Raw genomic sequence first — 24,166 nt, 5'->3', positions numbered from 1 at the left:
CTCAGAGTTAAATAAATTTTTTTTTTCATGAAGAAAAAAGTAAGATCTGAAATGCAATTTTCACATGGCTCTAAAATCTCTAAAGGGTATAATGGGTTTACTGAAATGTCACATGAGAAGTTTTGTTCGTTATTCTTGGTCTGTGAAATTGTATACTATGCATTGTTAATCAAAATTGTGCTTTCACATTATTTTAATACACAGCTTCTAATTGCATTCTGTCTTCAATATAATAATAGCAGATTATATTTTTAAAAATCTGTATGGAGACCAAATGGAAAAGGGCCCAGTCAATTCTCGCAGTAATATTTGGAAAAAAAAAATCTTACAAAGTTAAAATCAACAACAACTACTGTAAAGATTTTGTTAAGTTCTATGTTGAAGTGCTAACTGTAACTACCAAGTTTTGTGCTAGTCTGTTTAACCCTGTTAGAAAATAAAATGAAAATACCACAACAGATCTATGAAGTAATACCACCTTTCTTACAAAAATACATTTAGAAAAGTTAAATTCTACAATATCTCACAATAAACCTAGTTCACAGTGCTTTAAGAAGAAAAAAGTAAAAACTGTTGGTATCATTCATAGCTGTAGCTAATGTTGCTTCTAAGTTGAGAAATAATTACTCATTACATAGTTAAGCCTTGTGGTTATCTTATATTCACTTAATTGTTATAAATAAATAAATAAATATATATATATATATATTTATATATATAGCTAAAATGACCCATCTATATTTAAATTTTGTACAATATCTTTATCACAGAATATATCATTTTTCATTTCCTGAGCCTACTCCTAGTTTAACCAGCAGTCATACATTACAGAAAAAGATGTAGAGTTTGGCCATGCTTTCTTCAAGTTTACAGACATTTTTATAATAAAATTCCCATACCAAAAATTATTATGTTGTTAAACATTTTCAGCACCTTGTAGTGCTGGTGTAACCTGGTATAGAAAATAGTAGATCTTGTAGTGTTAGTGTAAACTGATATAGAAAATAGTAGACCTACCATTACAACAAGTAAAGATTAACATAGTTCTTTTGCTTTAAAGCTTATAGTACATAAATAGTGGGTAAATGTTAGTTATAACTGTTTTTAAAAAAAACATTTTGGAAATGATAGACTATTAAAAATAAGATCAAGATATTATTACTTTTTAATTTTTTGTACAGCAACTTTTTGTGAATTCTTCTTTTTTTTTAATGTTACTACTATTATCTTGTTATTAAAAACAAAAGCTCAACCCCAATACAAAACTTCTTAGCTATATAAAAGTTATTTTTTCAAAATGATAAATCTCAAATCATCATCTGCACTACCTATAATTCTTGGATATCATGAAGTAACTTCAACATTCTGCCCTCAAATTAATGATTTGTTTTACATTATTCACTGGTGGTGATGCCCACATATTGAGTAATTTTATGTTTTTGCCTGTTATAACAAGAAAAAATAAATTTAGGTGAGTGAGATTAATAGCAATACTGACAGAATTTTGCTTTTAAATTTTTTGCGTGTATTGTATGTTATTATGGGCTACAAGTATCCCAACAGTAGTATATAATTATGAATATTATCAACAATTAAGTAATTCCTATAAGAATTTTACAATTCTAGAAGTATATACCAGCAACATGCATTCTAGCAGTCAGGTTAGTTATTCTGACTTAGCTACCATAGGGAAAGTTATTGTATCCATTTATATTTTATTTTACTTTTACGTGATACAAATTATTTTCTAACCACCTTTTTTTTTGCATGTGATACATTTAAAAATATTTTATCAAGTTTCAATACAGAGAATACCATATACAAATACACTAGACAGCAATCTAACTTATTTTTTTCTATACCTTTCTGTGACTAATATTTGAACTGCAGTGATTTACCCTAGTAAATAGAGCTCCAGGCAAAATGAAAATAACATATGGTATCAACACATATACATAATCCTGATAAACAACAAGGGTGATGCCACCCACTCAAGACCTTAAAAAGAAAACCAGTTTGAATAACATCTATAATGGTCATGGCCTACAAAAACTTCCAGTTGAGCTGTAGATGACTGTTTTATGGAGAGGACTGGCAGCCATCTTATGTATACAAAACTATGTATGTAACTGACTTTGTCTAATGCCCCAACATTAATTATTTTACAGAACATGTATGTACATCAAAGGAAACTTTAGGATGAAAGTAATTCTAATTAGACCATTGAAAGTCTACAAAACTTTACTTATCTTTCTAAGCATTTTTATTGATAAAATATTCAATAATTTTGAATAAAAACAATAATTCCAATTCTAAATTTTCTACATGTATACATTTTACATTATTATAAAGTACTTAAAAACACTAATTCATTCAAACAATATACATTGTAGAAATGTTTCTTGAATTATCCTGGAGGCCAAAGCTCTACATGTCACAATGTACAGATAGTAGGACTGAAAAAAATATACTGTACAAAAGACAGTTAATATATAGATGTTATGGGAAATGTTACAGTGACTACCTATAGTCCGTTTAATATACCTTTATTTTTGAAAAGTTTTAACTGAAGAAAGTAGCACAACTCAAAATCACATATAGATAACTTTAACTTGAAGAGTAAAAAAACAAAAATATTGGTTACGTATAACCTAATTAACCTGATAATATCATAACAACAAACATCACTTATATTCCCATAAAATCCAAAACTTTATGTTGTACTTTATTCTTAATGCTCATATACTGTTTCTTATAACTACAGACTTCTTATCACTGTAGAAATGCTATCAAATACCTTAGCTACATCTATGTTGAAACAGACAATTTTTTTTTCACAACCACACACCTCCTGTTGATGTAAAAAAAATATTTTTTTATCAATTCATTTATATAATACAAAGAGAATAATGCATTTAAAACTATTTCAGTAACAATCCACTGAACTCAACTTTGGTATGATAATCGAAATAACTGAAATTTACAGTAATATTCAGTATGAAGCAAAATATTAATACTATAATATTACAAGAAAAAATGAGAAAGATGGTGCAATTATAGCAAAATTACGATAACAATTATAAACAATCCACCACAAATTTCAGGACATAGGATATATTTCTATATATGACTGGATCCACAAATAAAGTTCTAAACATCAAAGTCCTTTAGATTATTATGTTAAATGTTCTGTTAATTTATGGAAAACAATTTAACATTACTGTCTAACAAATTCAAGAACAACCAATAAAATATGTAAAAAATGTGTAACAATAAAGGCGTATAATACACATACAAATACAACATGAAGCTACTGTACTTCGGCCCTGTGAACCTAACAAATTGAAGTTAAAAATTGCAATTCAACAAAAAAATATCTTCAGTTTAAATACCTCACGAGCAATCTGATCTAAAGCTTGATCCTCTGCAGAATACAATTTTGTAGTAACTCTCTTACGACCACTTCCGACAGTTGCCATGACTTAATACTTGTTTCTGACCAGAAGAAGATAGAATTCTTTCTGCTATTACCATACCATCATTGAAGAAATAGCTGTAATAAAATATGGAATGTTTACTACACATTCACACATCCATGCCATTTAAATGAAAGTTGTAGTTTTTTTTTGAGTTCCTATATTATCTGTGGTTTTACTTAAAAGGAGGTTAAAGATCTATCCTTTAACAAAGCTAAATTTGTACACCTTTGCAGTGGGCCAAACAACCTTCTGTATTCTCCACTCACCCACAACATAGCTTATATATCTATTCAATGGATAAAAGATAACAGTTCATTCAGAGGACTAGTCCACAAAAGACCTTTTTTTGGGGGGTTACAGGAAAGCATTTTGTGTTTAATTATATTACAAACTTAATAGGATAAATTTCAACAGTAATGTACATGAATGTAAAATTAGCAGCCAAATTTATATGTATAAGCTCTGAAAGCATAACTTAAGTTTGTTCTTGGGAGAACTTTTCTCTCTCATAACATTTTTATATGTAACCGTTCGTCTGACGGCAAGAAAAGTAGCAACAATTTACATTCTTTCAAGTTTTTGTTGAATATATATATAAAGGAAACACTGTTTAATATAACTTGCTATGTGGACATGAAATGACTGAATAGATGAATGACCTTGCTTATTCACATGTACAACTGGAAATAATTATTATGCAAGATTTTGATTCAAAAAGAGAAGTGTGTGCAAAAAAAATCTGCACCGAATTAAGATAATTTTCTTTTCCGTTCAACTTACAAATTATTGTAGTATTCAATGAATGTCAAGAATAAATGGAACATTAATTTTGTCATTGTTCATCTTACCAATTAAAATCTAACTGTTAAAAAATTATTATTTCATAACAATATATATAATTATACTGCAGTAAAAGCCACTTTATATGGGTTTTAGTCCAAATTATATGATAAGAATACCTTGTAAAAATAAACATACAGCATCAAAAATACAAGTTGACAGAAAAACATCTGGTCTATCCATCTCACCACTTCTCTTACAAAATCATAAAAAATAAATTAAATATATCCCTTTACATGCATATACTGTACTCCAATCTAACAATAGTTCAGAAGTATTCAAACTAAAAATACACATTAAATTATTAGACAATTACTTCTGGAAGTCTATACATGTATCTCATGCAAGACTCATTTTGTCAAAGAATAATAGTGCATCTGGACTTTCCAAGCTTAATGCTATTCATATCTCAGGCTTTTCTTTCAACTGTTTAAACAGATTACCCTAATCAATTCTGATATCTGAATCCAGTCTCCTCTAATTTTCATTTTTTTGCTCTAGTTAAAAGAAGTTCAAAACTTTAATACTCTTTTAGTAGCTTAAATGCCTAAATTGAAACAGCTGGCAAAAAGCCTTTAATTATAGCAAATGAAAGGTAATATATCTGGGTTATAATAATTTGAATTCACACATTTAGTATAAATTACACCCTGTCAACAGCTTGATTGAAGAAAATGATCTTGTCATAGTGGTGGAGAGCTTTATTTTCCTAACAGGATAATAAGCTTATGCAATAAATTGCCCTCAACAATATTGGAGGATAGAATCTTACAAGAGTTTAACAGGAGAATAAATGATGTCCTGAAAAATAAAAGGTAGAGTTAAACCTTTACTTTCACTTAGGAGTGGATGTGTAAGGGCAGCCTTGAAGGATCAAATGGTCCCTTAAAGTCTGTAATGTTGTGTACGTAAATGTACCCATCTCTGCAAAATTTTTAATATGTTAACATATATATATATATTCTGTAGAATAGGGTCCAAAACTGCAGACAGTACTTCTATAGATGCATAACCAGTCTTTATACAACACAGAAATTATAGATATGTTTACTTTTCATTAGCAAAAAAAGATTAGCAGCATAAGTCCAAAAAATTGACTTTTCAACATAAGTTTTAGTTTGTGCTACCTAAAATCACGATTTTTAGAAAAATAATGTTCCTAAAACAGTAAGTTTTAAGCTGCACAATCCTGTAATTGCTTTACTACAAAGAAAAAGTAACTCACTTAACAAAAAAAGTTTTACTTTATCTTGCCAAAAAAAAAAAACAATTGAAGATTGGCAAACCAACAGACATACAAGCATGCAGTATGTAATTATGCCATTATTTTAACATCTTTTTTTTTCTATAAAGTTTAATTGATTTCACCTATTTAGTTGAAACCACAGTTTAAGTCCACAATTCTTGCTGGAATCACTCTCTCATAAAGAGGAAAAGCAGTAGCTCAATAAGACTTCTTCTTAACTGATTAAAGAAACATCATGATACTCGTTCCTTATGTTAATATAACAACTGATTGGTAGGTATACAGCAAAAATGTAGTAATTAAAATAGTTTATACATGTACTTAAGTGCTTGGTTCACAATGCTATAATCTTTACTACTACAATATTATGATATAAATTACAAACCCACCTAACAAAGCTTTCAAAAACCTCAAGTTAACAACACTTACACATATAATTTCTACTGATAAACATACCAGAATCTAACCACTCAATCAATCAAGTAAAATTAACATTTTCCTTTCCTGAAACTGTATTTCAGATACTCCCCATCTTCTCTGTACCACAAAGAGCTATTACTTTGTGCACACTGTTGAGTAACTCATAAGTCTTGAACTAAACTCTCACATGTGTCAACATGTAATGTGCCAGCCTATGATGTAATCATTAGGCTATATCCCTCCATCAATAGGAAGACAATATGTCTTCCATGTGCTATAATTTCCATGAGCTCTAGCATGTGAACAAAAGTTCACTGTTGACAAGGCAAACTAAATACACCATAAATGGGGAGAAAGGGTGGGAAGGTGGTGCAGACAGATGAGTATCTATCTGAAATACATTTTCAGGAAAGGAAAATGTTAACTTCATAAATGCTACTCACCTCTCTGCAGTGTTAGAACCCCACACCAAATATAGTGGAGGGTCTGGTGCAGAGAAATTACAAAGATGAGTTCCTTTCTGTAAACAGGATCAGAAAGAAAGGTAGCCTAGAAGGACAGCACTCAGTGGGAGACCACAGCCAACTCAAACAGGAAATACTCTTCCCCCAGTAGAGGTAGTAGTGCAGAAGATATTGTCATAAGAATCTTTTGCTGGGTGCTGACGTGTCACTAAGATGGGTGGAATGTCAGTTTTTTCAACTGCCCATATATACCAAAGCAATCTTGCAATAAACCTCATTTCAAGAATGGATACTGAGTAGAAGTAAATGAGTTTAATGCTTCTCACACTCTCCTGTTCTATGCAGATGTTGAGTAAGTATTCCTGTGAGGCAACACTGGCTACCTCGTGGGTTCCACTGTTGCCATAATATAGAAATATATTTATGTAGGGTTAGAATAAGGTGGTTGTGAGACCTAAAAAAGAAAGGAGAGAACTTAACAACTCACCATCACAGCCACTGTAAAGAATGGTGAATGAAGGGAGACAAAAGCCAGGATAAGTGAAACCTTCCTGTGGTGTAAGTAATGTGATACTAGTGTGTTGGGGGTTGTCCACATCCCCTCCTGCAAGATTTCAAATCGTGAACATCAATGGCTAAATGCAAGAGAAGCTATGAGATGACAAGCATAATGAGAGGAGACTTTGAAAATAACAAGAAAAGAGTCATCATCCATGGTATAAGAAACTAACCAGAAGAGGTGGTTTAACCCACCAGGTAAAATGAAAGAATTTAAATGAATAGAGGAAGAGGAATCCCACAACAAGAAACTACACTGGAAGGGTCTTGGTAGTGCCAGTGAGGTAATGATAAATAACCGATACAGAACAAAAGAGATAAGTTGGATTGGAATGACCATACAAGGGAAAAAAGGGAATGGAAGATGAATGGAAAAAACATCCAAATACCCTCCCAAGCCACCTAGATTGGGTCAGTCAAAAAAGATGAGCCTGTCCCTGTGTCAAATGGTGGACAAGACAAAAGTAAGTGACAGCTCCCATAACAGAAAAGGGAAGAAATATGTCCAAAACATATAATAAGAAGTTGAACCACACCAGACACAGAGCATCCTCAACCAGAGCTGTAGAGTCTAGGATTGGTTACCAAATGAGTGGAGGGAAGATGGAAAGTCAGTGATGATAAAATACCCATAGTGGAAGCAACTCCATTGAAAAACCAGAAAATGGAGAAATCACTCAGTAGGAAAGGTCCAGGCCTAGGTGAGATAGTTGATCTGCTAACAGGGCCTAAGCATTTAAGATATGACAGATCAAAAACTGAATGTGGGGGTCATGGGCCCGAAAGAAAAAATCTGGAGATAGAGAAACAGAGATCCTGGAAGTTAGTGCCTCTCTGTCAGGGGAAGGATGAAACAGCAGAGGTGTCTGAATGGTTCATGATAAGAAGATCAGAGAGATGAGACAGAAGGTGATGGCAAGCCTGTGAAGTAGCAACAACCTCACCCCTGAAAACCAGATGTTGGAAATGGATCAGATGTCCAGAACTACACCTCATCGGATCAAAGGCAGTAGAAAGGTATGATCATAGGATTGGTTGTCATCAATCTCAGAGCCAAAATAAAGTACAGCCTGTGCTATGCTCACTATAGAAAAGGAAAACACATATATGTAAGCAAAAGGAGTTGACTGATTTTCTAGTCTTGGAATAATCCAAACAGATGCAAATCTGGGTAATGTGGAGAAGGAAGAACTTCCAGGGTCACCTGTGGACAAAGTGGGAAAGCAGAGTTCCCTCAGAACTAGAGCCAAGGGTGGCTCCAGAAACAAATCACCTGCCAAACCTACAATGGTCAGCCTTCAAAAAGGAGGGAGACCATGGAGAGTAACAAGAAAACAAAGAACTGAAGAGAATGTAACCCAATAAAAAAACCTAGTGGGGACCTCTGGTCACACCAGCAAGAAACAAGTAGGCAGAGATGATTGCTGAAAAGCTGCATTGGCTCATGTTTCCAATTTATAAGCAATACTTTCAAAACAACAAAAAGTTGCAAGATAGAGGTCCTGAAGAGAAGATTGATGGAGGTGAAACTCAGAAAGTAAAATAACCTGACAAGATGCACCCCCAGAAACAAAGAAATCAAGGTTACTGGGACAACATGGAAGAAAACCAAAGGCAAGGTTGAAAACAGAAGTTCAGTAACAAATGAAGACAAATAGATGGATAGAAAGAAAAAGGAAAAATAGGGGATCCCTAAACTGAAAGAAATGATTGAGGTTTATGAGGTTCATGCAAAGAGGAAGCCTGATATTCAGCAAAAATTACTGTAGAAAAGAAATGATGAATACCTCTGGGGGCAATTTCAAAATCAATATTCGGTTTTCAATCCTAAGTGTCATAAAATGCTAAAGCCTAAGTCTAGATAAAGCACCTCAACCAGTTAAATTCTATGTATATATGTATCCTTAGAAATTACTTCAATATATTTTCTTTTGCCAAATTACCAACAGAATAAGTTTGGCTTTTGTATAATACAACTTAATCAATTTCTTGCATAGTGTTTGTAGTAAACATGATTCAGATTATCAATAAGATATATTATTGTAACCTGTAAAGAAGATCTATATACATGTAGTTCTTTTCTGGGTCATGCATTACAATAATATACCTACGTTGTTACTACAAGATGTTCCCAAAATGAAAAAAAAAAAAGAATAACAAGTAAAATCAAAACTAACTGACTTACTAAAGACAGAAGAGCAAATCAGGGATAAATATCCAAGTGTAAAAAGTTTAAACTGAAAGATATAGTATGTTGGAAGATTTACAGAGCTTTAAAGGAGTGATGAATTTTGTTAAAAATGAAATTAGGAAATTCAAAAGGGCTTAGAGATACAATTGGCTGATTAATGTTCATACTAACAGCAAGGATGATTTTTAAGTAATAAAGTTAAGCAAAATGTTAAAATGTGGATTGGGCCTGTAAAGTATGCTGATAGGAAAGTTTCTGATGAAGAATATGAGATGGTTGCATATAAATGTTAATATTTTCCAACACTGAAAACATATTTCTGATTGACAGATATTTAACTCTTCTCACAGATCCAGCTATTCTCAATTGGACTTCCCTCTAGTGCACAAATTTTCACTTGCCACAAGCCTTGAACTCCAACTTAGTTCCATGTATATACCACATGATTCAGCTGCATTTAAGTATGCAAATTAGCCTGCAACAACCCTACACCAATCGGAGTATGACACACCCTCCTATTGCAGCTGACTCCCTATATGCAGTTGAACCCAATCTTCACTTCACAATAACACCGAAAGTGGGGAGGACAGGTGGGTAGGAAGTGTGAGAAGAGGTAAGTATCTATCAGAAATATATTTCAATGTAGGAAAATATTAACTTCTGATACAATTACTTATCTCCACTCACAGTTACAGCTAGAATCCCACATTCAGCAGGTGAGGGGGACCAGTGTAAAATTACCTAGATGAGTACTCTTCAAAAGCATCTGAAGAGCACCTATGGAGTGTGCCACCTCTATGTAGGGGAAACACACCTGTGGGAGGCTGCACCACATCTGAACCAGGTATACTCTTCACCCAAGTGGAGCCAACTGGTGTTGCATCACAATCAAAGGGTGGAACAAGTGATCCATCCCAAATCCAAAAGAAAAAGGAATGTGGGTAGAGTGACTATGGTGTGTCAGACTATAATCAGGAGGTCAACTCCAGTCCACACCAGGAGGAACCAGAAGAGAAGAGGAGCCTCTGTTTTGAGAACCTAAACCAACATGTGTGCAAATCCAACACAACCTGAAATAACAAACCCCAGGAATGTACATCCGGATGAAATCAGGAAGGTGGAAATGCAATGTGGAAGGCCAATTCCAGTCCAGAACCAATCAGCATTGAGAACATAATATACAGTCAGCAGTAGGAAGAAGTTCCCAGCCCACTCACATGTGAGGACTTATTTGCTAGTCCAGCTCCAACCAAAACCAGTCCCCCAGACCAGCATCCAAGGGGTGGTAAGATGGAGGATTCCCAGCCATAGGAGCAAACTGCAAAATAGATGGAAAAATCCAGTTCAGACTGGCAGCATCTGGAATAAAACATCAGACCCAAAGTAGAAGGATAGTCATGCCTTCTACACAGGCAGAATGCCACTGCCCTACTCTCGACTGAGTGGAATTGTGCACACACAGGTGGATTCCTCCATGATCCACCACCCCAGTCGATAGGAACTGAGAAGTGGTAAGGACTTTTGTACTTCACTGGAAGAAGAGGGGAAGAACTGTGTTGGAAAGTCCGGAAGAAAGCATCATTGGAAAAAGTGCAATGGGTGACCATGAAACACTATTTTAAAAAACACTGTTCCAAATTCTGGTAATCTAAGGAATGTCAGAGATGGGCAGCAATCTCTTTCTGCTTTATTCATATTAGTCCATGAGTGTACAGTCCAGTACAAACATATTTATGATGCAATATACTGTGAGGAAGAACCTGCATGTGATCTTGTGGAACACCCCATCTCAACAGCGAGTGTGATAGACCTTATAGATCTCATGGTGTATATTTTGGATAACTGTATACCCGAATAAGCACCACTCACCACAGAGTAGGATCCATACCATGTTAAGCAGGCCCTTGAAAAAAATGAAACAAAAATAACTTACCAACCTATGTATGGAGAATGGCTACAGGGGAGGATGATAGCCTGCTGAGCAGAAAACTGCCATAAGTGCAAGTAGCACAACATCAAGGAGTGGGGAGTGGTCCACATGCCAGCCTGGATAATCTCATTCAAAGAATGATGGAAATGGACAGCCAAGGACATTGAAAGGTGATGAATCAGATGAGACAACACACAAAACAACTGGCAAGATTCAGAAGAAAGAGAGAGAGGAATAAGCTATACAAATAACTAGAGGAAACCAACCAGTAAGGTTCCTAAGATAAATATCACAATAAATGGATAAACAAAGGAGAGGAAGAGCCATGGAAAGGTTCTGTGCATAACACAGAACACCATAAAGCATGGAGATGAACCAGATCAGAACAGGAGTAAATATGGAATATGGAAAAAGGGAAATAACTAGAGAGGAAAACACATGGCAAAAATAGGAAAAACAAAAGGGAGATGACAGGGCTGCCCTATAGCCTGCAATGGTTGAAAAGCACAAAGCCTTGTCAAACCACAATGTAAAAATATGTATCTGAAGAATGGGAAAATCCATACTGGATATACTAACAGTGGAATATGCCCCATTTATGTTGATACACAGAAATGAATGAGGAATGGGCAGTGTGAGACAACAGGGACACTACACATGTAGATAGTCCCAAACCCCTCACAAGGGACTAGACAAAAGCTGTGTGAAACTGGAGTGTGGGAATGGAGGGATGAAGCACCCCTGATTGAGATTGCCAGCAGAGGGACTGGGAGAGAGGGAGAGGTAATGGAGGTTGTTCCTGGAGAAGGGATAGAGAAAGAAAACCACAGTTGAGCTGGCCTGAAAGGACCCAACAAGGAGTGGGCTGGAGGAGAGAAATTACTCGAGGTAGAAAAGTGATACTGGGGTGTGCATAAAGGAAAGGTCCTTCCAATCCTGGTTAAATACATCTACAGCCAAAGCCAAAGGATGTGGAATTTGAGACCAAAAGAGAGGAAACACCTAGTTGTGGAGGAACCAACTGAGAACATAGCCATATGAATACCTGGGAGTTGAGAGACCACTCCATGGGTAGAATCTTGTCGGGACAGTAAAGATGATCCAAGATAAGGTTGAGGGCTCCTGATATGTGAAGGGCCAGCAAAAGAATTTGATGGCTGGGAGCCTAGAAGAGGAGATCTAGAGAGCAAGAACAGAAGGACCGCAACTGAGCACCCCATTGACTGGTGATGTAAGAAACAACTGTCAAGTTGATGGAATGAATCATAATGGTCTTGGCCTGCAGAGGTGACAGGAAATGAACCATTGCCCAATGAATAGCAAGGAGTTCCAAAAGGTGAAGATCTGGCCATCCAGAGGGGTAGAAGGAATAGGTACCCCCATTGACGTGTTATCCCTGTCTAACCATCAAAGGGAAGCAGGAAAGGATTTCTGTAAATCCAGGGGGGTCACTGATGAGGTGCCAATGAACTTGTAGTATCCACTGCAAGGAATGAACGTGGGCATGGCCCAAAGGGATAAGAGCCTTCAGTGATGCTTAAGTCCCCAAAAGAGACAGAACCTCTTGGGCAAGGAAAGAAGGTGCTAAACTAAAAACTCCATGGATCACAGATGAAGAAGAGAAGGCTGGGTTTGACCATGTTGTGCGTTAAAAACACCCCCAGATGAACAAGATATTAAGTGGGGTGAATAATGGATTTCTCTACCTTGATAAGCCAACCCACCTGATCAGGTTCTTTGAGAAGAAGTTGGGTGTGTGAGAAAGACTCTGCAAAGGAAGGAGGTAGAAAGAGCCAGTTATCAATAAAATGATGGAATTGGTAAACATGATACTAATGGACAAAATGTAGAAAATGACGTGAAGCTCGAGCAATAGGCATGCGAAGATGAGCATCAGACACATTGAAATTCCTCATTTAAAGCCCTGGAAGAAAAGCACACCTGAGAGGCAGTTAGAATTCTATGGTAAACCCAAAACAAGTTGAGGAAGTGATTCAAATTGGAGAGATCAATCACAGGATGCCAATCCCCAGTCTTTTTGAGGACAACAAAAAGTTGGAAAAGAACCCTGGAAACATAGGAGAAACCTGTCCAATGGCATCCTTAATGAGAAGGACTTGAACTGCTTCTGTGAGATGCTTGAAAGAAATGGGATCTTAAGGGGGGAACTTGGACAGGGAATAAGGCAGAAGATGTGAGGAAAAGAAAGGAGAGTCCTTCTGACAAAACTTGAATGACTAAAGGGTCAGTGGTAAAAGTTTCTCACACTTCTGAGAAATGAGAAAGCCTGGCTCTCACCAGACTCAAATACACAGGGTAGTCACCCGTAATGTTGACATCATACAGTGCATCGGTGAACAATGGTACGATATGTATACATGGTCTGGGAAGGAGGAACTGATAAAGGAGAGGAAGGAGGAAGATGGGAAGCAGGAACTGGAGGATGTTGGGACAACAGGAAGATAGGGAAGTGTGCAAGCTAGCAGATTCAACATGAGGCTCCAAGTTATCTAGAAGCCCACCAAAGATCATAGATCTCAGAAAAGGGACTGATCAAAGATCTCACAAGGAAGTCAAGAGGGAAATGCACATGTGTTAACAAAGCATCCTGACCCAAGAGACTCCAGCAACACAAAAGCTAAGTGTGGAAGGAAAGACAAAGACAATCTGGACAAGTTGGTGAGTAGGAGGGTATAGGCTTCCACCAAAAAACCATCAGGAGAACGACAAAAAGCCTTGGACAACAGGTGAATGGACGTCAAATAACATGGGAGTGTTGTAAGGGAGAAATGGAGAAGAGCAATTATGCTCGAGAAAAACACCCTGGAGTACTGGGGTCCAAACCCCAAGGGGAATAAGTGAATCCAACAGTTGTCTGTCGAGAAAGGATTTGCTGAACGATAAAACATAAGTGCATGAACCACTGAAGTACGAGGCGGGCACGGCATACTAATCCACACACGTAATTACTCTGCAAAATGTTCAGCATGAACCCCAATATCAGGCAAAGTGGGAAAATCAAAACTCAGAACTAGATGATGCAGTTAATAAAGAAGGGAGGGATCAAATGACATGGGTGACAAAGACAACATACCTGTGATACCAAGTCTAAAAATGGTGAATGAGGTCTAATTGCTGCAACAGACTGAGAACCTGACTGCACAGCAAAGGAATGGGGGTTGGGGAAAGCTGTCCAAGTCCACATCGTCCTGATCAAAGTCCTCAGGTAATGGCAGAATTGCTTGGAGATCAGGAGATCCCTCGGTCCACATGAAAGAAGCTATCTCCCAATAAACTATGCTCAACACTTCCACAATTGATAATGCCACACCTGCAACTGTTGTTACATGATGTTGAACACCATTACTGTTGGTAGCCATTGTAATCGTATTAGTAAACTGTAAATTCAAAAATATTGACTAACTATTGCTAACTGAAAGAGAAATAGAATTCACAATCAGATAAAGAAATCCAACTCTATAGTGGATTGTAAACATACTTTGAAATGTGAAAAACAGTAACTGAATTTCAAAATTTCATAAGTGAAGATGGGGTTCAATTGAAGAGAGAGAAGAGAGAGTCAGTTGCAATAGAAGTGTGTGTCACACTTCTAATGGTGGCAGGTTGTTGCATGCTAATGTGCATGCTTAAACACAGCTGAACAGCATGGTATAAATGTGGAATTAGGTGGGAGTTCAAGGCTAGTGGGGAGTGAATACTTGCACACTAGAGGGGAGTCAAATTGAGAATATCTATAACTCTGAGCAGAGGTAATTGTATTGGAACTTATCTTTTCTTCTGTTTTTATGCAAAAGTAGACACTGGAAATATTCCTGATCCTGAGCATTCTAAGTGAATTTGACCTGAATTTTGTAGATATTAGTTCATTAGAGGTAAATAGGCTGAGTGAAAAGTTACAAATAAATATAAGCACCAGGACCAGAGAAAGTTTTCCTCAGGGTTTTAAAGAAAGTCAAATATCAGATAAGTGAGCCCATCTCTTTCATTTCAGGTAGGTCATACAACATGGACATACACCTGTGTTAGTTCTATTTTTAAAGGGGTGATAAGAGTTGCCATGAAATTATGGGTCAGTTACTCTTACTTCTCTAGTAAGAACAATTTTATAAACTAATAAAAGAAGCTTTACAAGATCATTCAGTAAAATATGATATCATTAAAAAAAGCTAAGATGGATACACCAAAGAAATATCCTGCCTTATTGATCTGTTAACATTTTGTGAGGGTGTTACTTGTTATCTGAATAATCATCTTGTTTGGAGTTGATGTACTTAGATTTTCAAAAAACTTTTATATGGTGCCACAGAAAATATTAACTAAGAAAATAATATCAGGGATGTGAGTGGGCCAAGGACAAATTTGAGGAAAATCAGTCTGGGATTTTGGAACTACTAAACATACCCTCAGAGGAAGTAAGTTCCCCCTGAACTCAATCTTTCCCTCATCCTGATATTTTATAGATTGCCTATGATGCAAAAATGCTAATCACCTTAAAACTGAACCATTTTAGACATATCTGTAAAAAAAAATTGTTGAACACAACCACATCACCAAATAAAATCCTACCTCCCTCTCCAGAAAAAATTCTGAAAAAAAAAACTATTCACACTCTTAACTCACCACCATCACATTTCTCCTTAAAACTGCATCAAACTGATCATTAAATTGAAAACATCAAGTATGACTACAAAAAATAATATATACATATCATAAGATATATATATATTCCTTAATGAATTTTCCTGTGAATAACATAACACATTCAGATATTATATAAAAACAGAACAGCTGATATAGAATTAGAATATTTAACAATATAACCACCTCACCTTGCCTAATTTGAGACAACAGGTACAAGTAAATTTAGTGGATTGGTATAACAAACTAATTTAAATGCAAAATTAGTTAAATATGGTTGTTCTATCTTTGGAAGCTGTCAGTTCACAGTTTTTTTTAACACATACTGGTAGCAGTATTATATAAGTCAATATTCAGGTTAATTGTTTCATGTTATTTAGTGAAACTAGTTACACCAAACAGTTTTCTCCCTGGTTAGACAGTTCACTATTTTACTGCATTGGCAGCAGTAAAACTAAATTATTAAATTTAAAAGCATAGTTTAAAAAGCAATTCTACCAGAACTTAAACCAAGCAAGGTTATTTTTAAACTAATTATTCAACCAATATAAGTTTTTAAACTTCCTTTAAGCTTCCCTATTTTTGTTCATTAAATAAATGCAGATGTATTATAGGCTTATTGGTGATTTTTTGCTAAATACAGTATTTCCTTTGTCACTCATTTAATTTTTGTGTTGTTGTAGTTTTGATTAAATTTTAGTTACTTACTTAGAAATGATGTAATTCTTTTATTTAACTTTAGATACTGTAGATAGAATCTGTTGAATTCCGAAACATTTATCTGTGTCCCCTCATGTTACAAATAAACAATGTTGTTTACCTTAAGTATCATTATCATTTTTATTGTAAAACTTTATTTTCCTCTCAACACTTTTTGTTTTGTTTTGTATGAGGGGCACTGCTATTAATAATACAAATATAAAGTATCATTACTTTAAGAAAGCTTTTGATAAAGCAACTTACAAAAAATTATTTAATAAGTTAGATAATTTTGGAAATCCTGAAAAGTTAAGATGTATACAGAAAGCTGGTAATTATCATTAGAAGTATTTTCCTGACTTGTATTTCGTAGTCTCTTAAAGATCTGTTTGGGACTTTTGTCATTCATCATTTATGTCACTGATACCAATAATTTCTTGAACATTACCATTTACAATTGATGATACATATGCTAACAAACTATGCTGATTCTATAGAAAATGCTTATCTTATTTATAAGGAACTTCAATAGTCTTAATAATTAGGCCAGAATATAAAAAATAATTTTAAGACCTTGTATAACTGTGATAAGTAATTCTAAGAAATTACTGTAGAGGAGGAACATTGGTGTTTGGAACAAAAAAAGAAGAAAGGTTTATATACTTTTTGATAAAAAAAAAACCTAAAGCCTTCTGCTAAGTATTTAAATGTGCTGAAAACAACAAGAATTTTTTTATTTATTTAAAAGAATTTAGTTATAACCTTGAATGGCCTCATTTGGAGTTCAGTATTACATGCAAATGTACAGTCTTGGTACTCTAACTATAAGAAAGAAAACATATTGGAAATAGTACAGAAATTCTACTAGAATAATACATGCACTTGTTTAAAGCTATGAAGAGAGCTTAAAGATTGAGAACTTTTTTTTTTCTGGAGCTTACAAAGCTATAGATGACTTGATACAGGCATTCAGAATTGCTAGAAGTTTGGACAGTTTTCTGTGAGTGGAATAGTGGAATGAAAAAGCTAAAAATACATGATTCAATATTAGGATTATTAGGTATAAGCTTTGGTAACCTACACACAATCATGTTCTTTAGTTTTAAAAGTTATGTTTCAGTTAGTTGTACTATCCTTTGAAATGGTCTACCTGATGATGTATTGCGTGCTGTTACTCTGAATTGTTTTAAAAACTTTATTTGATGGGTTTATGGTTGAGAAGGGCTTTGTAGTTTTGGTTCCTTATTTTTGTGAGTAACGAAGTAACCTTGAAAGGGCAAATGTCCTTCTGTCACCTTCTTTTTTTTATGTTCTGATCTTATGGGCAGTAAGGTCATTAGCAAGTCATTTAATATTTTAAACATTAGCCAAAACACTGTTTCTAAGAATATCAAATCATTATTCTTATTCAAAAACATCAGTTATGTTTAGTGTTTAACAAGTTACAAAATCATTCTTATTAATGACTAAATAAACAATGCCTCAAAAATATGCCTTCAGCAAGCAATTGGCAGTATAAGAATGACAATATTTGTGACATAGTTTCACAGTAATATAAAGAGAAACACAAGTAATAAGTCAGCTTAGTAAAATTAATAATAGTGTTAGAACTTAGAAGCAGCTATTTGATGAAAGACATCATTTAATCTGTGTAAACCCCTTATATCTGATTCCAAAATAAAACCACTTAAGAGCATTTTTGTGGCACTAAGGAGCTAGAATTTGTATTTTTATTGTGTGTGTGTGTATGAATCAAATCAGGCAAGTTTTATTCCTCATGCAACAAAGTACAACATGAGTAGTTAAGATCTATACAACTTACAAAACCCCTAATTAAAGTAATAATTAACTTATTAAGATAAGAGTGAAAATTTGTGAAACTCTGTTCTCTCAAATTAACTTGTTTTAAAATGAATTACTTACTATGTTAGTTATAACTTAAAAGTTGTAAGTTGTAGTGTACTTTCTTATTAGATTAGACTTAACGTAAAACACAATTTACCAAGCACTAGGACCTATAGTTTAAATTATAAGTTAAAACTATAATTATAATTTATAAATAAAATTAACATCAATCAGTACAAATAAACTTCACAACACAACTTCAAGTTACCACTACACTTTTACTAAGTTTAGTTTTACAATACTCCATGCGATGTATTGCAAGTTATACTGGACATGTACAATATAATATTGTTAGCATTTGAACTCGCCACCGTAACGATAATCAATCATATACCCAATATAATTGGTAACATGCTTATCACCGGCTAACGAGAATATATATTAAGATTTACACACTAAAGGCTACATCATAATTACATGGTGAAGATTTGAAAGTTTATGGAATGAAGAAAGTATATTCTAGAAATATTTTTATCAAAGTTGATAAATTCTTGAATATTTACCTACTGAACTTACTTTTGACATTAAACTCGTTTCCAGGCGTTCTTAAGTGTGTAAACAAATCTCTAACTAAAAAACAGCAAATCAAAACACCATTAAAATTTATAAGTTTAACAATGATAAACTCGGCCGATCTCCTTCGAAGTACGATTCCCGGATGTTCTTGAAAACGGAAATGACGTAAAGGAAGCTTTCTTCCTGGCTCGTTCTGAAACCAAGTTTATCGCATATTTTGAAACCATATCAGAATAAAATAAAACCTTTTAGAAAATAAACTAGATAATTACGTCGAAAACATTAACATTAAAAATTATATAAAAACACCCATTAGACCAAAGATAAATTTTTAAGTACAAATTTTTATAGGAAGGGCCTAGGATTTAAATAAAAGGGAGAGTGTATCAAAATAACTTGGTCTTACTTTAAGCAGTCAAGATATGTTTTGGGTAATGATGTCACTAAGTGTTTTAAATATACATTAGCTATATTATATGGTCGAAAACTCTTAACATGGTACGTGTTTTCAAAATGTTATCGAAATTCTTTCCTGAAATTTAGTATAACGTGCTAATATTAAGTGCAAAAAGCAAAACAAAATTTTCGATAGTTAGTGAGCTATAATTTAAAGTAATTGGTACAAAATTTATTCTATTTCGGTTTTTAAAAAGATGTTCAGTAATCTTTCAAAGTAATTTGAATACTTGATAATAAGCCAACATGTTGTGAGGTTTGAAGTTCAAAACATCACTACTAGGTGACAATAGTATGACGTTGATTAATTTACTTATATGGTATTTTCTTGCTTTTGGAAAAGTTTTCATATGTTTACAAACCATGCATATTGAACACATGAACATATTTCAGCAAGCACTGCTTGAAAAAATAATTTTGTTTTAACGTCCCATCTAACTTTTAATAATTCTTCAAAACTTTTTAAAACATTGATATCACTCACTCACAAGTTATTATTAATTATTACCACTTAAGATCACTGTATTGGGGACATTAAATTTCATTACTGGTCCCAAATAATACAATTTTCCCAAGGGGCACTTCTCCTAATGATGTTACTTGGTTCATCAGCAACCAACAAGGGGCGTAAGCTACACATGTTGGTATATTTGAAATATTTTCGAATATTTGTTTGTTTATTTAAAGTTAAGCACAAAGCAACACAATGGTCTGTCTGTGCTCTGCCCACCACGGGTAACGAAACCAGAATTCTAGCGTTGTAAGTCCGCAGACATGCAGCTGTGCCACCGGGGGTCATTGTTTTTTCGAATATAAATATCGACTTCAGGGAACATAAATTAACCATCACTACTCTTTTATACGCATTAAACTTTCATCATGTTTAAACATTAAGTCGACTTAATAAGGGTTTGAAAGCTAAGTTAGCCGTATATGTATGTTTGTTTGAGGACAAAGCCACATTGGGCTATTTGTTGTTTTCACTGCGTGGATCGAATCTCAGATTTTAGCATTGTAATTTCGCAAATTTACCGCTGACCAACCGAGAGACTTAGTTGCATGTACAGTGAACTAACAAATAGGACTAATTACGATATATTGTAATAAGCTTGAATATTGTATTTTCATTTTCGTCCTAAGTGCATCATATCATATCAGCGTACATGACGTGAGCACAGAAGTTGCAAGGAAAAAAGTACAACTTGTGAATGCTTTGTAACATCCGTGCAATTTATTTATGTGAAATAAAATTAGATAGCTCTAAAACAAAGTATCAGTTCCTTCTTCGTGGTTTAGACTATAGAATATAAAAACAAAAATTAAACGTACCATGCAAATAGTTTAATTCACTGAAAATTTTGCTAATTACTTTTATTAACAAATTGTTAACACACACGAAATCCTGAGCATCAAAATGTTTAAATATCGTTGATACGACTAGTCTTACAAACCTCACAGAAACAAATCTGTGATTAGATTATTTTTGACATATTATTACGAATTATTTACTTGTACTTGTACTTATTCTTGTCAAATTATATCATTTTCCTTCAAATTTACCCTATTTTCATTATATGTTTGATAAAATGTACGCGTGAAATTTGCTGAAAGGAAGCCTCTTGGTTATTAATACTGAAAACTAGCATTACTAACATATAATTATGCGTAGTTGTTCATTCTCTAATCCGTTACTGGCGTTAGACTATTACAGCCTAATTGGGATAACGATACAATTGAAAAAAGCAAACTTAGAAATAATGTGAAATAAACCCGAATTTTCGTAAGTTAATTACTGAGGAAGTTACTGGTGATGAGGATGTATGATACTGCTGTACAGCAGGACCACTCAAGCATCCAGATGGATTCACAGTAGAAAGAGTATTGTCAACACTTCTAGGCTACAAAGTACAATAAGAATTATACGTTATTGCTATCCTAATCGGAGATGAACCGTCACGTTGCCACAACGGGGTCCTGCGAACTACTAAGATTGATGTAATAGTTCATTAAATCTGACAGTTGACCAACATATTTTAAAATCAAACAATAAAACATGACATATCGGTTACTGCTGGCCTAATTTTGGTTGAGATAATCCACAAAATATCAGTTTTCGGTACTATTTTGTTGATTTTAAGTATTTATTTTTTTTCGCTGTCTTAACTGTAAAAACAAAGCACAAACTGTCATGAACTGGGTAAGAAGCTATTATAACTTTATTTATGAAGCTGAGTTTAATCCAATGATTACTGTCGAGGATTGCGAATCTAAGGATATAGTTGCCGCAAAAAACAACGAAAAGAAGTGTTCTCTGCTTTTGAGGTAGTGTAACTCAAGAGTAAGCGGTGGGCGTTGTTAACTAAATGTTTTCACTTCTTTAGCCTATCACTTAAAAATATGGGATGGCTATGCACAAAAATTTTAAAACAAATAAACTTTGTTTCCTTTAACTTCCTTCTAGAGAATTACTGACGAACCATATCCAACGCATTACAACAAAAAATGCTCCCCAGTGGCACAGCGGTATGTCTGCGGATTCATACTACTAGAAACCGGGTTTCGATACCCGTGGTGAACAGAGGACAGATAGCCCTTTGTGTAGCTTTGTGCTTAATAAAAAAAACAACTACAACAAAAATAGAAGGAATTAAATTCATATCTCAAATAAGAGAGGATTACTGACGAACCATATTCAACACATTACAACAAAAACAGGAGGAATTATGTTTTTTACATCAAAGAATTAGATTTAAAATTAGGATACGGCGTCTTTCTATCAAGTTAGTATTATCTACAACCTTACGTTATAATCAGATTTAGTTCTTTTGTAAGTCAGAAATAACATACTATGAATAAAAGAATTATTTGGACCAGCTTCGTCTGCAGGGATTCTTTGCCCGATCACAGGTAAGTAGAATCAACCAAAACAATTACATAACTTATTGTAAAAATTTACCCGTCTTGTAATTACAAAAACAAATGTAACTTTTTTCCTGATCCTTTGAAAATTACAATAATATTTTCCCTTCCTCAGTTTTACAGCTTGGCATAGCCAGGTTGTTAGGGCGTCTGACTCGCAATCGGCGGGTTTGAATCCCCGTCTCATCAAACATGCTTGCCATTTCAGCCATGGGGGTGTAAAAATGGAACAGTCAATCCTACTCTTTGTTGGTAAAAGAGTAGCCCAAGAGTTGGCGGTAGGTGATGATGACTAACTACCTTCCCTCTAGTCTTTCACTGCTAAGTTAGGAACGGCTAGCGCAGATAGCCCTCGTGTAGCTTTGCGCGAAATTCAAAACAAACCAAATTCTCAGTTTATGGAATTATGTAATCAAAGCATTATTTTGAATAGACTACACAACAGAAATTTGTCTAAGATTCACATTTATCTCAAGGATGAAATATTTTTAGGAGTTTTCCACGAAAAGAGCTGGGCGTAGGCTAGAGCTAGCATGATCGATTCCCTCGGTGGCTCAGCGTTAAATGAAAGGGCTTATAAATCAGGTTAAAATCGGGTTTAGATACCCGCGGTAGGAAGAGCACAGAAAACCCATTGTTTAGTTTTTGTGCTTGATAAGAAAGAAATAAAAATTGTGTTCGGAGTGTAAATCTAAGGAGGTAGGTCCTTTGGTAGGTTAGTGGTAAGTTTACGGATTTACAACAGTAAAATCTGGATTCGATTCCCCGTAGTGGACAGTACGCAGAAAACCCATTATGTTGCTTTGCGAAATCCAACAAATAAACAAATTGTTCGTGTTCTGTTGTCCAGTAGGTTCACTCGCTACAAGTGTGATGATCATATCCCATTATTCGGATGGACAAGATTTGGAAGTTGGTGCTGTTTACAATGTACCCTTTCTTTAGTTCCTAATTAGGGACGACAATGCGCAGATAGCCCTTTGTTTTACTTAACACAAAAACTCTGAAACAAGCAAATTTTCCCAGATTAAGCTTCATACGCTTGAGTTCTTTTTGAGGTAAACGGTTGAAATGAACAATGATTTGTGTATTAGCTCCTATTAAATCGTGATTTTGCATCGTTGTTTTACACTTCTTTATATTAACGCACCACAATAGGAGTTTTATAAACCCCAGTTCCCCACTGGCATGGTATGGTGATTAGGGCGCTCGACTCGCAATCTGCGGGTCGTGAGTTCGAATCCCTCACCGAACATGGTCGCCCTTTCAGCTGTGGCGGAAGGGGGGGGGGGGGGAGCGTTATAATGTGACGGTCAGTCTCACTTGCCGTTAGTAAAAGAGTAGTCCAAGAATCGGTGATTGGTGGTGTTGACTAGCTTCCTTCCCTCTAGAGTATTACTGTTAAATGTAATTCAAAACAAACTAAACAAGCGAACCTAACCCTAGTAAAAACTTACACAAAAACGAACTAGTACGTTCTCTAGATCTCTGTTTCATACATGATGGAAATAAGCCTAAGTTCCTATAAAATATACTATAAGTATAGCAATCAGCCACCTACTGTTATACTTACTTAACCATATCCATTGTGTGGTGTATTCACTATGTATTATTAGGGTATTAATGTTAAATACTTACTAACTATATTTCCGAGCGGACAAGCATTGGAAAATATGGTACTATCTGTGTAATGTAAGACTGTCTACATTACGAAAGAAGCAAAGTGTGTGCCAGTACAAATGGTCGAATGGTTGAATATAAATGGACATGGTTCTGATAAGGGTAATGTAATTATGATAGTGACTTTACATAAATACAGATCCCTCATTAATGTGATGTTTAGTATTTAACCGTGTTCTTAACTTAACGGTGCCAACTCAAACA

The 24,166-nt window shown here is 34.6% G+C and overlaps 1 protein-coding gene across 3 annotated transcripts in view; it reads right to left on the bottom strand.

Annotated features, from left to right (window-relative positions):
• Nucleotides 1-19,035, bottom strand: part of LOC106473087 (leucine-rich repeat flightless-interacting protein 2-like) — a 95,268-nt gene extending 76,233 nt beyond the window's left edge. For 2 of the 3 annotated variants that reach the window (XM_013933771.2, XM_013933778.2), the window contains exons 1-2: nt 18,908-19,035; nt 3,393-3,553 (exon numbers count right to left, since the gene is read on the bottom strand). In XM_013933771.2, coding sequence (XP_013789225.1) covers nt 3,393-3,479 — 87 coding nt within the window. In that variant the 5' untranslated portion in view covers nt 3,480-3,553; nt 18,908-19,035. Of the gene's footprint in view, nt 1-3,392; nt 3,554-18,894 lie in introns of all 3 variants that reach the window. The other variant, XM_022402543.1, reaches the window with a different exon arrangement.
• Between the last annotated feature and the right edge of the window lie 5,131 nt (nt 19,036-24,166).

This window comes from Limulus polyphemus, unplaced genomic scaffold (genome assembly GCF_000517525.1).
Source record: "Limulus polyphemus unplaced genomic scaffold, Limulus_polyphemus-2.1.2 Scaffold126, whole genome shotgun sequence".
NCBI lineage: Eukaryota > Metazoa > Arthropoda > Merostomata > Xiphosura > Limulidae > Limulus > Limulus polyphemus.
Note: the sequence above shows the minus strand (reverse complement) of the source record. Positions and strands in the feature narration are given on the sequence as shown.